Below are 15,835 nucleotides of genomic sequence, written 5' to 3'. Positions count from 1 at the left end.
GATAAGCCAGCTAAGAAGCCAACCCGGGGAGGTGGGTGGGACGCAAGAATATCTGCCTGCTGTCCCTGGATAACACCTGTTACGGTAAGTAACTGTGCTTTATCCCAGGACAAGCAGGCAGCATATTCTTGACTGATGGGTGACCTCCAAGCTAACAAAAAGAGGGATGGTGGGAAGGTTGGCCATTAGGAAAACAAATTTTGCAAAACAGATTGGCCGAAGTGTCCATCCCGTCTGGAGAAAGCGTCCAGACAATAATGAGATGTAAAAAGTATGAACTGAGGACCAAGTAGCAGCCTTGCAGATTTCCTCAATAGGAGTGGAACGGAGGAAAGCTACAGATGCTGCCATGGCTCGGACCCTATGGGCCGTGACAGAACCTTCCAGTGTCAGTCCGGTCTGAGCATAACAGAATGAAATGCACGCTGCCAGCCAATTAGACAACGTACGTTTAGAAACAGGACGTCCCAATTTATTCAGATCAAAAGATAGAAATAGTTGGGGAGATGATCTGTGGGGCTTAGTGCGGTCTAAATAGTAAGCTAGAGCCCTCTTACAGTCCAAAGTATGCAGGGCCTGTTCCCCTGAATGTGAGTGGGGTTTCGGAAAGAAGACAGGCAAAACAATAGATTGGTTGAGATGGAATTCAGAAACAACCTTAGGAAGAAACTTTGGGTGCGTACGCAGAACCACCTTGTCGTGATGGAATACTGTAAAAGGTGGGTCCGCAACTAGTGCATGAAGCTCACTGACCCTCCTGGCAGAGGTAAGGGCAATAAGGAAAAGAACTTTCCAAGTGAGAAACTTGAAAGAAGCGGTATCCAAGGGTTCAAATGGAGGTTTCATTAAGGCGGAAAGAACCACATTGAGATCCCAGATAACAGGAGGGGCCTTAAGAGGTGGTTTAACATTAAAAAGACCCCGCATGAACCTGGACACCAAGGGATGAGCTGAGAGGAGTTTTCCATGGACTGGCTCATGAAAAGCTGCAATAGCACTGAGATGGACTCTGACTGAAGTGGACTTGAGACCAGAGTCTGACAAAGAAAGAAGATAATCCAACAAGGTTTCCACTGCAAGGGAAGTGGGATTATAATGATGAAGAAAACACCAGGAAGAAAACCGTGTCCACTTCTGATGGTAACATTGCAGAGTGGCCGGTTTCCTGGAGGCATCCAGAATTGAACGAACAGGCTGAGACAAAAGCGAATCATGAGAAGTCAGCCCGAGAGATACCAAGCTGTCAGGTGCAGAGACTGGAGGTTGGGATGTAGAAGGGTCTCCTGATGCTGTGTAAGCAGAGAAGGAAACAGTGGAAGAAGAAAAGGTTCCCTGGAACTGAGTTGAAGTAGAAGGGAGAACCAATGTTGCCTGGGCCACCTCGGAGCAATCAGAATCATGGTTGCTCGTTCCCTCTTGAGCTTGAACAAGGTTCTCAACATGAGAGGCAGAGGAGGGAAAGTGTACAGGAACAGATTGGACCAATCGAGGAGAAATGCATCCGCTGCCAGACGGTGAGGAGAGTAGAGTCTGGAGCAGAAAAGGGGTAGCTGGTGATTGTAAGGAGCTGCAAAGAGGTCTCTCTGAGGAGTGCCCCATTGAGCGAAGATGGATTGTAGAGTTACAGGATCGAGTGTCCACTCGTGAGGCTGGAGAATTCTGCTGAGTTTGTCTGCTAAGGAATTCCTTTCTCCCTGAATGTAGATAGCTTTCAGGAATAGATGGTGATATATGGCCCAAGTCCAGATCTTCTGGGCTTCCTGGCATAAGAGGCGAGAGCCCGTCCCACCCTGTTTGTTGATGTAGTACATCGCAACTTGATTGTCTGTGCACAGCAGGAGAACTTGAGGAAAGAGAAGATGTTGGAAGGCCTTGAGGGCATAAAACATCGCTCTGAGTTCCAGGAAATTGATGTGATGCTTCTTTTCCTGGGCTGTCCAAAGGCCTTGAGTTTGGAACTCGTTCAAATGAGCTCCCCATGCATAAGGGGAGGCATCGGTGGTGATGACTAGTTGATGAGGAGGTAGATGGAACAGAAGACCTCTGGATAGATTTGAGGATACCAACCACCATTGTAGAGACTGACGAAGAGATGATGTCACAGATATGTGTCGTGAGCAAGGATCCGTCGCTTGGGACCACTGAGTAGCAAGGGTCCATTGAGGAGTGCGCAGGTGAAGACGTGCGAGGGGTGTGACATGTACTGTGGACGCCATGTGACCCAAGAGAATCATCATTTGCTTTGCCGAGATGGAACGCTGTGGAAGCACCTGCTGACACAGAGATTGAAGCGTTTGAAGACGGTTGGATGGCAGGAACGCTCTCATGAGGACTGTGTCCAAGACAGCTCCTATGAATTGAAGTCTCTGAGTGGGGATGAGATGAGATTTGGGTAGATTGATCTCGAACCCCAGAAGTTGAAGAAACATGATGGTTTGGTTGGTGGCCAGGAGAACAGTCTGAGATGAATTGGCCTTGATTAACCAGTCGTCTAGGTAAGGAAAGACCTGAACGTGGTGAGATCGTAGAAAGGCAGCCACCACAATCAGACATTTGGTGAACACTCTTGGAGAGGAGGCAAGACCGAAGGGCAGCACCTTGTATTGGTAATGACAACGATTGATCATGAAGCGTAGGTACTGTCTGGAGGCCAGATTGACCGGTATATGAGTGTATGCGTCTTTGAGATCGAGGGAACATAGCCAGTCGTCTTGATTGAGAAGACAAACTACAGACCAGTGAGTCTCACTTCAATAGTGAGCAAACTAATGGAAACCCTAATCAAACACCAAATGGATAGGATCATGGACGAGGAGAATCTGCGGGATCCCCGCCAACATGGATTTACTAAGGGGAGATCGTGCCAATCCAACCTGATCGGCTTCTTTGACTGGGTGACGAGGAAGCTGGATGTTGGTGAGTCCCTGGACATCGTCTATCTGGATTTCAGCAAAGCATTTGATAGCGTGCCACACCGCAGGTTGCTGAACAAGATGAGTTCTTTAGGTTTGGGCGACACTTTAACCAAATGGGTTGGGAACTGGCTTGGAGGTAGGCTTCAGAGGGTGATGGTGAATGGCACTCCCTCCGAGATGTCGGAGGTGATAAGTGGAGTGCCACAGGACTCCGTCCTGGGCCCGATCTTGTTCAACATCTATATAAGAGACCTGACAGAAGGGCTTCGAGGTAAAATAACATTGTTTGCCGATGATGCCAAACTGTGCAATGTAGTGAGCAAAAGCACAACAGACAAAAAAGCAATGACAGACGATATGGTGCATGACTTACTTCTGCTGGAGCACTGGTCTAGGTCCTGGCAACTCAGTTTCAATGCCAAAAAATGCAAAGTCATGCACCTGGGAAGCCAGAATCCATGCAAGATCTACACCCTAAATGGCGAGATCCTGACAAGAACTGTAGCAGAAAGAGACTTGGGAGTGATTGTCAGGGAAGACATGAAGTCGGCAAACCAAGTGGAGCAAGCTTCATCCAAAGCAAGGCAAATCATAGGTTGCATAAGCAGGAGTTTCATCAGCCATAAACCTGAAGTCATTATGCCACTATATAGATCCATGGTGAGACCGCACCTGGAGTACTGTGTGCAATTCTGGAGGCCGTATTACCGCAAGGATGTGCTGAGACTGGAGTCGGTCCAGAGAATGGCCACCAGGATGGTCTCGGGACTCAGGGAGCTCCCGTACGAGGAGCGGTTGGGGAATTTGCAGCTCTACTCACTCGAGGAGCGTCGAGAGAGGGGAGATATGATCGAGACATTCAAATATCTCACGGGCCGCATCAAGGTGGAAGAAGACATCTTCTTCTTCAAGGGTCCCGCGGCAACAAGGGGGCATTCGTGGAAAATCAGGGGCGGGAAACTGCACAGTGACACTAGGAAGTTCTTCTTCACTGAAAGGGTGGTTGATCGCTGGAATAGTCTTCCACTTCGGGTTATTGAGGCCACCAGTGTGGCGGATTTTAAGGCCAGATGGGATAGACATGTGGGATCTATCCGCAAAGATAGATAGTGAGGATCACTGGAGTGGGCAGACTTGATGGGCCTTGGCCCTTATCTGCCGTCTATTTCTATGTTTCTATGAGGATAAAGAGTGGCCAGAGAAAGCATCTTGAACTTTTCTTTGACCAAACATTTGTTGAGATCGCGGAGATCTAGAATGGGTCTGAGATCTCCTGTTTTTTGGGGGACTAAAAAATAACGGGAGTAGAACCCCTGCCCCTTCTGATCTAGAGGAACCTCCTCTATGGCGTTCAGAAGGAGGAGGGATTGAACTTCTTGGAGAAGAAGGAAAGACTGAGGAGTATGCAAAGCAGACTCTTTTGGTTGACTTGGAGGAGGTAGAGTCTGAAAGTTGAGAGAGTAGCCGTGGTGGATGATGTTTAGGACCCACTGATCTGACGTGATGAGTTCCCAACGGCTTATAAAATAAGTAAGGCGTCCTCCTATAGGCTGTGGAAGGTGGGTAGAAGGAACAAGACTGGCTATGTTCTGGAGAACCAAGTCAAAAGGGTTGAGTAGATTTTTGTGAAGGTGTAGGTTTTACCTGCTGCTGTTGTTGAGGTTGTCTAGCAGCTGGTCGTTGTTGTCTCTGACGTCTAGGCTGTTGTGCAGCTTGAGGCAGAGGACGAGCCACAAATCTACGTTGGTAGGTTGATTGTGGACGAAAAGGCCTGGTTGGTGGAGGCTTCTTAGTTTTAAGAAGCGTGTCTCATCTAGTCTCATGAGCTGATAGTTTTTGAGTAGTGGAGTCCATGGAATCTCCAAACAGCTCATCCCCCAAGCAAGGTGCATTGGCTAGTCGATCCTGGTGATTGACGTCGAGTTCTGAAACCTGAAGCCAGGCTAGCCATCGCATGGCAACTGACATGGCTGTGGCTCTGGAGGTCAGTTCGAAGGTATCATAAATGGATCTGACCATGAATTTACGAAGCTGTAAAAGAGTTTGGTGAAAAGCAAGTTTGGTGAAAAGCAGACTTTTTCCGATCAGGAAGATATTTCTCAAAAGCAGTGAGATTTTGAATAAGCTGCTTAAGATAGAAAGAGAAATGAAATGCGTAATTTCCTGATCGATTGGCCAACATCGCATTTTGGTATAGCCTTTTTCCAAACTTGTCCATGGATTTTCCCTCTCTGCCAGGAGGGACTGAAGCATATACACTAGCCCCATTGGACTTTTTTAGGGTGGACTCAACCAAAAGGGACTCATGAGGCAGTTGGGGTTTGTCAAACCCAGGGATAGGAATGACTTTATACAAGGAATCCAATTTTCGGGGAGCTCCAGGGATAGTTAAAGGAGATTCCAGATTCTTATAAAAAGTCTCTCTCAAGATGTCATGGAGAGGTAACTTAAGATATTCCTCTGGAGGCTGGTCAAAATCTAGAGCATCTAGAAAAGCTTTGGATTTCTTTGACTCAGCCTCCAAAGGAATGGAGAGAGAATCACATATTTCCTTCAAAAAGGAAGAAAAAGAAGACACATCTGGTCTAGAGGAGGGTCCCAAAGCAGACGGGTCCTCATCATCAGAAGAGCATTCCCCCTCAGAAAGAATAGGATCCTCTGAGTCACCCCACAAGTCAGGATCTCGAACTTGAAAACTCCGGTCTCGAGATTCCGGTGTGGAAGGCTCTAAATGACGGGATTTGCGAAGAGATTTCCCTGACCTGCCTGACTCGGTAACGGGGGATGTCACTGTATGCACCGGAGCCGAGGTCTGTACAGCTTGATGGTGAGCTCTCGGCTCCGGTGCAAGAATCGGCATGGAGACCGAGGAAACAGATTGTACCGGTACCGACAAAGTGGAAGTCGATAAAATAGGACGGTCCACTGTCGGTACCGGTGGCTCAGACCGAACTGGTACCGGAAGATTCGGTGCCAGGAGCGAAGGCAGGAGGTGCTGTAACTGTTCTTTAAGTTGCGTCTGCAGAACAGCAGCTATACGTTCTTCGAGGGAAGGCACCGGTACCACCTTTTTCTTTTGTGGTACCTGTGGTGCCGCTCTACGCCCCGAGGATGAGGAACCCGATGTGGAGGGGCTCACCTCTATTGGGGCGGAGCGCTTCCATGGGCGCCTCGAGGTCGGCAGGATTGGGCTCGCTGCCATCGAGACCGGAGGATGCTCCAACGGGGAAGGCTTCTTAGCCGGCTTACCTGAAGGAGTCGACACCGACGCGGTATCGCGTGGTGTCGATGATGTGGGTGCCGACTGCGCCGGTGCCGATGTCGGTGCTGTAGAATCAGACATTTCGGCACCAAACAGTAATTTCTGTTGAATTTCTCTATTTTTAAGAGTTCTCTTTTTCAAAGTCGCACAGCGGGTGCAGGTAGACGCTCGATGGTCGGGACCAAGACACTGTAGACACCAATTATGTGGGTCAGTTAGTGAAATTGGTCGTGCACACCGCTGGCACTTCTTAAATCCGGGTTGAGGGGGCATGAATGTAAAGACGGCTTCAGCCAAATCGAAGGTCGAGGCCTCGATGGTGGCAAAAGGCCCCGCCGGGGCAAATTCGAAAAAGAAGGAAAAAAACAAATGTTTTTTTTTTTTTTTTTTAAATAAAGAAAATAAAGAAAAAAGGAAGGAAATAATATTTCCTTAACAAGTTTACGCGAGCGGGAAGTATCAAAAAGATTTTCTCACAACGGCCGTTGAGAGAAACGCGTCTTCTTAGCTCCGCGGAAACTAAGAAACTGGGGACCGCGCGCCTCTGTCGGGCGGGAAGGCACTCGCGCGTGCGGCCTACTGGAACTTTCTAAGTTCTTAGAGTGCAATCACTCTAAAATTGTCCGTACCGGGGCTCCGTCGGTGCCGTCACCCATCAGTCAAGAATATGCTGCCTGCTTGTCCTGGGATAAAGTTTTATACCACTGTGCGGCATGGTGACCCAGAAAGTCCGCCTGAAAACATAAAAATTCCATACTGAACTGAGTATTTAGAGTTTTCCATTCAGGGAACCCTGCCTGAATGGCCTGCTTCAGTTGCAATGACTGTACAGGATCAATTGACTGTGCAGGATCTGGCTTTAGTTTTACAATGCGTGTGTTGGTGTTCTAGTGCTCACAGCAGTGTTTAAAATGCTGCCTTTTCCTAGGTGCACCCTTGTTGTGTGACTCATGGATTATTACTAAAAATATCTTTTTTATATAGAGAAGGGTTTAAAAAAAAATGATCAGCACTGGCTGTCATATATACTAGGTATGCCACAGGATTTAATGAACCTATTCTTACTTTACTGTTGACGTAGGCGTTGTGCCCCCACTACCACCACATACTCACCTACTATAAAGAATTAAAGTTGTATTAACAAGCAGCTTTCAAATGACATTATAAGCAAATAAAAATAAAATATTTTTAATACATTGCTAATTATTACCTGCATCTTTACCTAAACTGTTTTGCCCTAGCTCTCACTTTGATCTTAATCTGCTACTTTATTATTTTGCTGTAGTGCAATCACACAGGTCTCCTTCAAGGCTCAGTAACACCTCTCCATAAATTATGTGGAAGAGATCTGAAGTGGGGATTGCATCTATTTCATATCCTCAGTGAGACCTCAGGAAGGAACCTAGTGATCAAAACATTATTAGAGGTGCTGTAGAGCTGTTTCTTGTATGACTGGATGAACTATATTTATCTTTTTTTTCTTAGTTGTTTAAATTCATGCAGAAATAAATGGCTAGATTGAACCCAATGACTTCATTAACGCATTTCCCTTTTTTAAGCCTCTATATCATTTGAAAGAGGGCACATATCTAATTATTCACTTCTAGAATTGGATACTTCTTAAATTTAGTAAAAATATTCTGGCACAAGTGTCAAACCTTAAAAAAGGAAGTCATATTGAGCATTGGAAAACAATAATAATTAGCTACTTTTTCATGCCACCCGGCTGGAAAAAATTTCTGGGAAGAACATTATCTTATGTTAAGTTCAATGTGCGGCGGTGGCCAAAAAAGCAAATGGGTTGCTAGGAATTATTATGGTAAACAAGACCAGGAATGTTATAATGCCCCTGTATCGCTCCATGGTGCGACCTCATCTGGAGTATTGCGTTCAATTCTGGTTTCCTTATCTCAAGAAAGATATAGTGGCGCTAGAAAAAGTTCAAAGAAGAGGGACCAAGATGGAAAAGGGGGTGGAACTCCTCTCGTATGAGGAAAGACTAAAATGGTTAGGGCTCTTCAGCTTGGAAACGAGATGGCTGAGGGGAAATAATGATTGAAGTCTACAAAATCCTGAGTGGAGTAGAACAGGTACAAGTGGATCGATTTTTCGCTGCGTCAAAAATTACAAAGATTAGGGGACACTCAATGAAGTTACAGGGAAATACTTTTAAAACCAATTGGAGGAAAATTTTTTTCACTCAGAGAATAGTTAAGCTCTGGAACGCGTTGCCAGAGGATGTGGTAAGAGCGGATAGCATAGCTGGTTTTAAGAAAGGTTTGGACAATTTCCTGGAAGAAAATTCCATAGTCTGCTATTGAGGAAGACATGGGGGAAACCACTGCTTGCCCTGGTAGTATGGAATATAGCTACACCTTGGGTTTTGGCCAGGTACAAGTGACCTGGATTAGCCATCATGAGAACGGGCTACAGGGCTTGATGGACCATTGGTCTGACCCAGTAAGGCTATTCTTATGACCCTCTGGACAATTAGGGAAGACACGCGGTCCGGTTCTGATCCTGGGCGTGCCTCCACGGAACCGTGCAGCCTGTGCTCTACCCCTTAGTAGACGAGCCAAGGAGAGATGTTTCCCAAACCTGGAGATCCGATCTGACCAGCAGGCTGTCTAGAGGGCTTACTGCAGTTCAACTAACAGGTAACCCCCCAAAAGCAGACTTTTACAGAAAATCTGTGATCTCCCGCCATAGGATTACCCCGCAGGGTGAATCTGTAGCACCAGGGCAAGATCCGTACCAAGAATTAATTAAGAACATAAGAATTGCTGCTGCTGGGTCAGACCCCCAGTGGTCCATTGTGCCCAGCAGTCTGCTCACGCGGCGGCCCTCTAGTCAAAGACCAGTGCCCCAACTGAGACTAGCACCACCTGAGTACATTCCAGTTCAGCAGGAACCCGTTTAACTTTGTCCTGAATCCCTGAAGGGTGCTTTCCCCCATGACAGACTCTGGAAGAGCGTTCCAGTTTAATTAATTAACTAAAAGTTAATTAAAATACGAGCAGAAAAGATAAGCCCCTACAGCCTAGGCTTGTAGGAAATGAAACTGAATATCCAGGGGTAAGTAACAGGAGATATACACAGAGGAAGGGGCTAGAAATTGGTTTTAAGTTCCATACAGTTTCCAGGCTGGAAAAGATAAATGACCCTATGGTGTAGATTCCAGAGGTTATTGTGCAAGAATTAGTCTTACCACACTGCTGGAGACTGAGAAAGATTGGATGGGAAGGGGGAGCCTCACCTAATATACAAGTTTTGGTCTCAGTCTCCACCTGCTGGTCCCAGTGAGATATAACTCATCTGTGAAGATTAACTATACCGGTCTATCAGCGACACAGAATGTGTTGATTTACATGCAAAATTATCCACCCCTCTCCCACTTTCCCACATGCATATTGTACACAGAGATGCAATATATCATCCAGAGACCATAGAAATGAACAAAGTCTGTGAACAGAGACAAGCACTCACCGTCTGTGCACAGATATCCACTACGAAAGAGTTGGTGTCATGCAGGGTTTTGGGCAACTCGTTCAGAAAAGCCACAACATTTAATCTGGTGTGTTTCAACAACTTCAACCTCATGGCTGCATGAGAGGAAAACTGTTAGTCACAGTTGGGAGGCTAGAGTCAGTACAGAACAACAATGAGCAAGCTTAGAAACTAGCCTGCAGCAAACATCACCCTCATGTTATCCCACACCAATGTCCCCCTCTCCTGTGCTCTCTTCTATCACTCCATCCTCTCCATATTATCTCGTGTTACTACCCGATTTTTTAATACCTCCTCAACCAAAGCAACCATGTCTCACAGAATGTTCTCCTAATACCTCATGTGCATGCCCAATCCCCATTTCCTTTCCATTTTCTCTTCTATACCACCATTTCATCCCTTAGAATCCCACTTCCATTCCACAGCATTCTCTTTCACGATCCTATCCTAAGAGCCTTCTGTCCCCTCCCCAACCTCCACAATGTCAAGTGAAAAAATTCTACCTGGATCCTTCAGTCTTTTCACATTTCTGCTGTCCTTGAAATATTCACTAAGATTGTTCCTAATATAAAGAAAAAGTTTGTTACTACGTATTCACTTTATCCAGCTGCCCAACTTTTTCAAAAAGTAACTTCACCCTCAAATAAATTTCAATTTTCTCCCAGTCATCCCAACAGGGCCTGCCCTAGTACTCAATGAGCAAGGCAATCACTTGGCACTGCACATTTTAGGGCTAGCACTTGGCAAGGAGAAGATGTTAAGCAGTGTTCTTACTTAGTCCTGAGTAGTGGCAGTCAACCCAACCGCTGTGGTCCAGACCAGGACAAGAACCAGTTATGGGACATACTCTACAGCCAGCTCCTCCTACAACCTCAGCCTATAAGCACAGCCAGATCCACCCCCACTCTCCCTCAGCCAATATAGCTATGCAATCCTCTTTAGAAGCACCACTTTGCTGCCCTCTCCCAAATCTACCCCTGCTTCTGACCTCTAGTCTATGCAGCCAGAATGCCACACCAGAAGGAATGTGGCTGCCGTTGGTCAGAGTGAAACAATGTGGATGAGCAGGGCAGTGGATTCTATGGCTCAGCATGGTATGGCAGGCCAACAATAAAAACAGCAGATTGACAGAAGGATGGTAAGAGGGATTGAAACTGGACATGGAGTAGAGTAGGGAAGGGGAGATATTGGCTTGCTGGACACCTGAGCTAGGAAGGATATGGAAAAGGAAAGACATTGACACATGGGAAGGGAACAGAATGAGAGATGCTGGACCTGGAGGAAGTAAGGAAGGGAAGTTGACACACATGGGAGGCAGGGCCTTGAGCCATAAACCTTGATCCACCTACTGATTCACCCAGAGCATTACATAACTTTATCTCTTAGTGTGCAGGGATGGTCCATATTTATATATATGTAGCAAGTGTTCTCTGAGGACAGAAGGTTAAACATTCTTATATTCAGGTGATACCATCTGCATGAGAATGCTCACTAGTTTGTACACTACAACTTTACTGAACATTGCACTGTGCACACACATCTTCCTACCTGTTCCTGTCATCAGGACCTAGCTATTATAGTCTCCACCATACAGAATGCAACTCCAAGGGTAGGCAGGTATAAATAAAAAAACCTATCCTGCTATTTTCAGAGAAAGCACAGTTGCTTACCGTAACAAGCATTATCTAGGGACAGCAGGTAGATATTCTCACTTGAGGGTGATGTCACCGAAGAAGCCCTGGTACGGACACTTCAAAAGTGCATCACCACTTTAAGATCTTAGAAAGTTCGCGATAGCCCGCACTGCAAATGCGCGAGTGCCTTCCCGCCCGACGTAGGCGTGTGGTCCCTCAGTTCAGATAAGACAGCTAAGAAGCCAGCCAGGGGAGGAGGGAGGGTTGTGAGAATATCTGCCTGCTGTCCCTGGATAACACCTGTTACAGTAAGTAACTGTGCTTTATCCCAGGACAAGCAGGCAGCATATTCTCATATGTGGGTGACCTCCAAGCTAACCAGAAATGGGATGGTGGGGGAGTTGGCTATTTAGGAAATACATTTTGTAATACTGACTGGCCGAAGTGCCTATCCTGCCTGGAAAAAGATTCCAGACAGTAATGAGAAGTGAAAGTATGAACTGAGGACCAGGTGGAAGCTTTACAGATTTCTTCAATAGGAGTGGATCTAAGGAAAGCTACAGAAGCTGCCATAGCTTGAACCTTGTGGACTGTGACATGACTCTCCAGGTGCAGTCCAGCCTGAGCATAACAGAATGATATACAGGCAGCCAACCAGTTGGAAATCATTCACTTAGTAATAGGTTGGCCCAACTTGTTAGGATCGAAAGAGACAAAAAGTTGAGGAGATGTTCTATGTGGCTTTGTTCTGTCAATATAATAGGCTAAAGCGCGTTTACAATCCAGAATGTGAAGAGCCGTTTCTCCTACATTAGAATGAGGCTTAGGGAAAAAAAAACTGGAAGCATAATTGACTGATTGAGATGAATTTAGTGACAACTTTCGACATAGTGAAAAACTGTGAAAGGTGGATCTGCCACTAATGCCTGAAGCTCTTTGACCCGCCGTGCAGAAGTGAGTGAGATGAGAAATACAACTTTCCAGGTAAGAAACTTGAGATGTGCTGTGGCCATTGGTTCAAATGGAGGCTTCATTAACCTGGCAAAAACCACATTAAGATCCCAGACAACTGGAGGTTTAAGAGGTGGTTTTACATTAAAAAGGCCCTTCATGAATCTGGAGACCAAAGGATGAGCAATAAAAGGTTTGCACTTGACTGGTCGGTGAAAAGCAGTAATAGCACTGAGATGGACTCTAATAGATGTAGATTTTAGTCCAGAGTCAGAGAGATTGAGAAGATAATCCAGCATCAGGTCTACTGACAAGGAAGCTGGATCATGATGATGAAGAAGACACCAGGAAGAAAAACGAGTCCACTTCTGTTGGTAACATTGTTGAATGGCTGGTTTCTTGGAAGCATCTATGATGTCGGACTGGCAAAAAGAGATGAAATTCAGATGAATTCAGCCAGAGAGAAACCAAGCTGTTAGGTGTAATGATGGCAGGTTGGGGTGCACAAGAGATCCTTGATTCTGTGTAAGCAGAGTAGGTAAAATTGGTAGCGGTATTGGCTCCCTGGTGCTGCGTGAAGTATAAGAGAGAACCAATGCTGTTGGGGCCACTGATGAGCAATTAGAATCATGGTGGCTAACTCCTGCCTGAGTTTGAAAAGAGTCTTCAAGATAAGGGGAGTGGGAGGAAACGAATACATAAACATTTGCGTCCAATCCAGAAGAAACGCATCAGCTTACAGACAGTGAGGTGAGTAAAGTCTAGAGCAGAACTGAGGCAACTTGTGGTTGTGGTGAGAGGCAAACAAGTCCACTTGAGGAGTGTCCCACTGTGCAAAAACGGGATGTAGAGCTGCAGAACTGAGTGTCCATTCGTGAGGCTGAAGAATTCTGCTGAGGTTGTCTGCCAAGGAATTCTGCTCCACCTGAATTTAGACGGCTTTTAGAAAAATGTTGCGAACAATTGCCCAAAGCCAGATTCGCTGAGCTTCTTGTTTATGTAGTACATTGGTACTTGATTGTCCGTGCGAAGGAGGAGGACTTGAGCACTCAGGAGATGTTGGAAAGCTTTGAGTGCATAATACATTGTTCTGAGCTCAAGCAGATTGATGTGAAACTTGCGCTCCCTGGTAGACCAAAGACCTTGAGTCTGAAGACCTTCCAGGTGTGCTCCCCAGGCATAAGGGGATGCGTCTGTTGTGATCACCTTTTGATGAGGAGGCAAGTGGTAAAAGAGACCTCTGGATAGATTGGAGGTCATCCACCAGTGAAGCGACTGTCGAAGAGACGAGATTAGACATATGCTTTGATAGACGATCTGTCGCTTGAGATCACTGAGAAGTGAGGATCCATTGAGGAGTGTGAAGATGGAGTCTGGCGAAAGGTGTCACATGTACTGTGGAGGCCATGTGGCCTAGAAGAACCATCATGTGCCTCGCTGAGATTTTGTTTACTAGTAACATCCAATGACAGAGGCGAAGGAGAATATTTTGAAGATCTGGAGGGAGAAACGCCCTTATAAGAGTGGTATCTAGAATGGCCCCAATGAACTGCAGACATTGAGATGGATGAAGGTTCGATTTGGGGAAACTGATCTCGAAGCCTAGGGCTTGAAGAAATGATATGGTATGAGTCGTCGCCAGAGTAACCATCAAATGCATTGTAAACCATAAGAATTGCTGCTGCTGTGAGTCAGACCAGTGGTCCATCGTGTCCAGCAGTCCGCTCCCGTGGCGGCCCCTAGGTTAAAGACCAGTGCCCTGAGACCAGCACTACATGCAATTCCTCTCATCTGCCTCACTCTATGTTGTCCAACTGTAACCCATATGTATGTATAAACAACCAAATCTGTAATTCCTCTAATATGTTCCACTCCCTCTCTCCACTCCTGGGGACTGTCATTAGAGAGGTGCAACCAAGGCCCTTGCCCTGAACCCTCATGTCACAAGGGGTCCCAAGCCTATGCAAATTTGAAGGAGGCTGGCAGGCTTTGGGGCCTATTCCACTCTTTTCTGGGTCTCAGTCTAAAAGTATCCCTGCTCTCCCCTCCCCCATCCCCCATTCACATTGGAAGCATTTTATGATTCACCTATATTTTCTAATGATTCTTATAGATTGGGTTTTGGATTTTGTTGGATTTAAATTTTATTGTTTACGTTTCCCAAATGGAGCTCAAGGCAAGTTACATTCAAGCACGTTTCTTTGTCAGTCTTCTCTTAGTCTGCTGCTAAAAACTAGTCAAGAAAATGTGCCTCAGTCTACCTACAACAAATCCGATTTAAAGACCACACTAATGCTCATTCTTTCCATACACAGCAATGACTGCTTCCCCCCTCCCCCCTTTAAGGCTTCTAATGACTCCCTTTTACTCCCTCCCCTCCCATCAACAATTGGGAGATCCGATGACACCATGCCCAACAGAGAGAGAGCACAGCTGGGAAGAGCAGGGATGATACAGGCGCCCTTATAACCCTTGATCTTACTTACTTGGCAGGCACAGCCCAGTGAAGCAGAACGTGAGACCCAGGAATGTGTCATTTCTCCCACCATCCAGGGTCCTTATGAGAAAGGAGGCGGGGAAGGCATGATGCCGCATGCAGAAAAAGGCAGCCTGGCCCAGTAAAAGTCTGTGGAACCCCAGGAGCTGGTGAGCGGCGCCTGCTGAACCTGTTCCACTCAGCTCTGCATTTCGTCGTGAGCACAAGAGCAAGCAAAGACGTGTGAGCAAGGGCTTTTTTTTTTTTTTCTGTTTCACACCCAGTCTACTGATATTGATTTATGCCTTGCTTAGCTAAGGGGCAGACAGACCTGGCTGAAAGATAGCCGGGTTCGCTAAGACAGTGCATGTCTTTGAAAGGAAGTGATATTTGGGAAAGAAGCACCATTCTGTTGCAAGTGGTGCTGCTGCTCGGCCAAAGCTTCCCTCTGACGCGAACCGCCCAGAAGGAAAAAGGAAGCTGCATCAGAGGAGAATCTTTGGGATGAGCACTGCTTACAACAGAACAGTTGCTGCTGATGGGGGGGGGGGGGAGGAGAGCAGTCTGTTGCTAATATTTTCCATGGGTCTGTCACCGTTTGGGGGGGGGAAAAACCCCAAAGCTGAGTTGTCTTCTTGTTACTTCTTTCTTCAGCGGGCACCCCTGGTAAGTTCAGGCCCTAGGCACATGCCTCCTGAGCCTACCCGTTAAACCGGCCCTGTACATAGATAGATATATTTAACTAAGGAAATAAGTAGATTTGCAATTAAGAATCTGAGGAGAGAAGAGGGGAGAGCTGCGACCTGTCAGGAGTGGTTAAAGAAAAACTGTCATCCAGAGGGGAGGGGCTGTGGAGGTAGGGACTCCCATACATGCCCAGTAAGCTCAAAGCTTACCTAGCTAGGGGAGAGCACCGGTATATAGGCTCAGTCAACGGACTTCACCAACAAGTGTGCTTGCATATCCCCTGCTTGTCTCCAGAGAAAAAAAAATCACTTCAAGAGGGAGATCCCCCATTACAGAAAGTCTAAGAGAGAAAGATTCCTCAATACAGTCTTTATCCATACAGTAACCTCAAAAGCACTCCCAA

General features: G+C 46.4%; 1 protein-coding gene across 1 annotated transcript in view; it reads right to left on the bottom strand.

The window, feature by feature from the left end:
- Positions 1 to 15,835, bottom strand: part of NXF1 (nuclear RNA export factor 1) — a 198,781-nt gene that overhangs the window by 59,482 nt on the left and 123,464 nt on the right. The window contains exons 14-15 of the mRNA XM_033954850.1: positions 10,188 to 10,246; positions 9,664 to 9,779 (exon numbers count right to left, since the gene is read on the bottom strand). Of these exons, the coding sequence (XP_033810741.1) occupies positions 9,664 to 9,779; positions 10,188 to 10,246 (175 nt within the window). The remainder of the gene's footprint in view (positions 1 to 9,663; positions 9,780 to 10,187; positions 10,247 to 15,835) is intronic.

Source organism: Geotrypetes seraphini, chromosome 8, assembly GCF_902459505.1.
Source record: "Geotrypetes seraphini chromosome 8, aGeoSer1.1, whole genome shotgun sequence".
NCBI lineage: Eukaryota > Metazoa > Chordata > Amphibia > Gymnophiona > Dermophiidae > Geotrypetes > Geotrypetes seraphini.
Note: the sequence above shows the minus strand (reverse complement) of the source record. Positions and strands in the feature narration are given on the sequence as shown.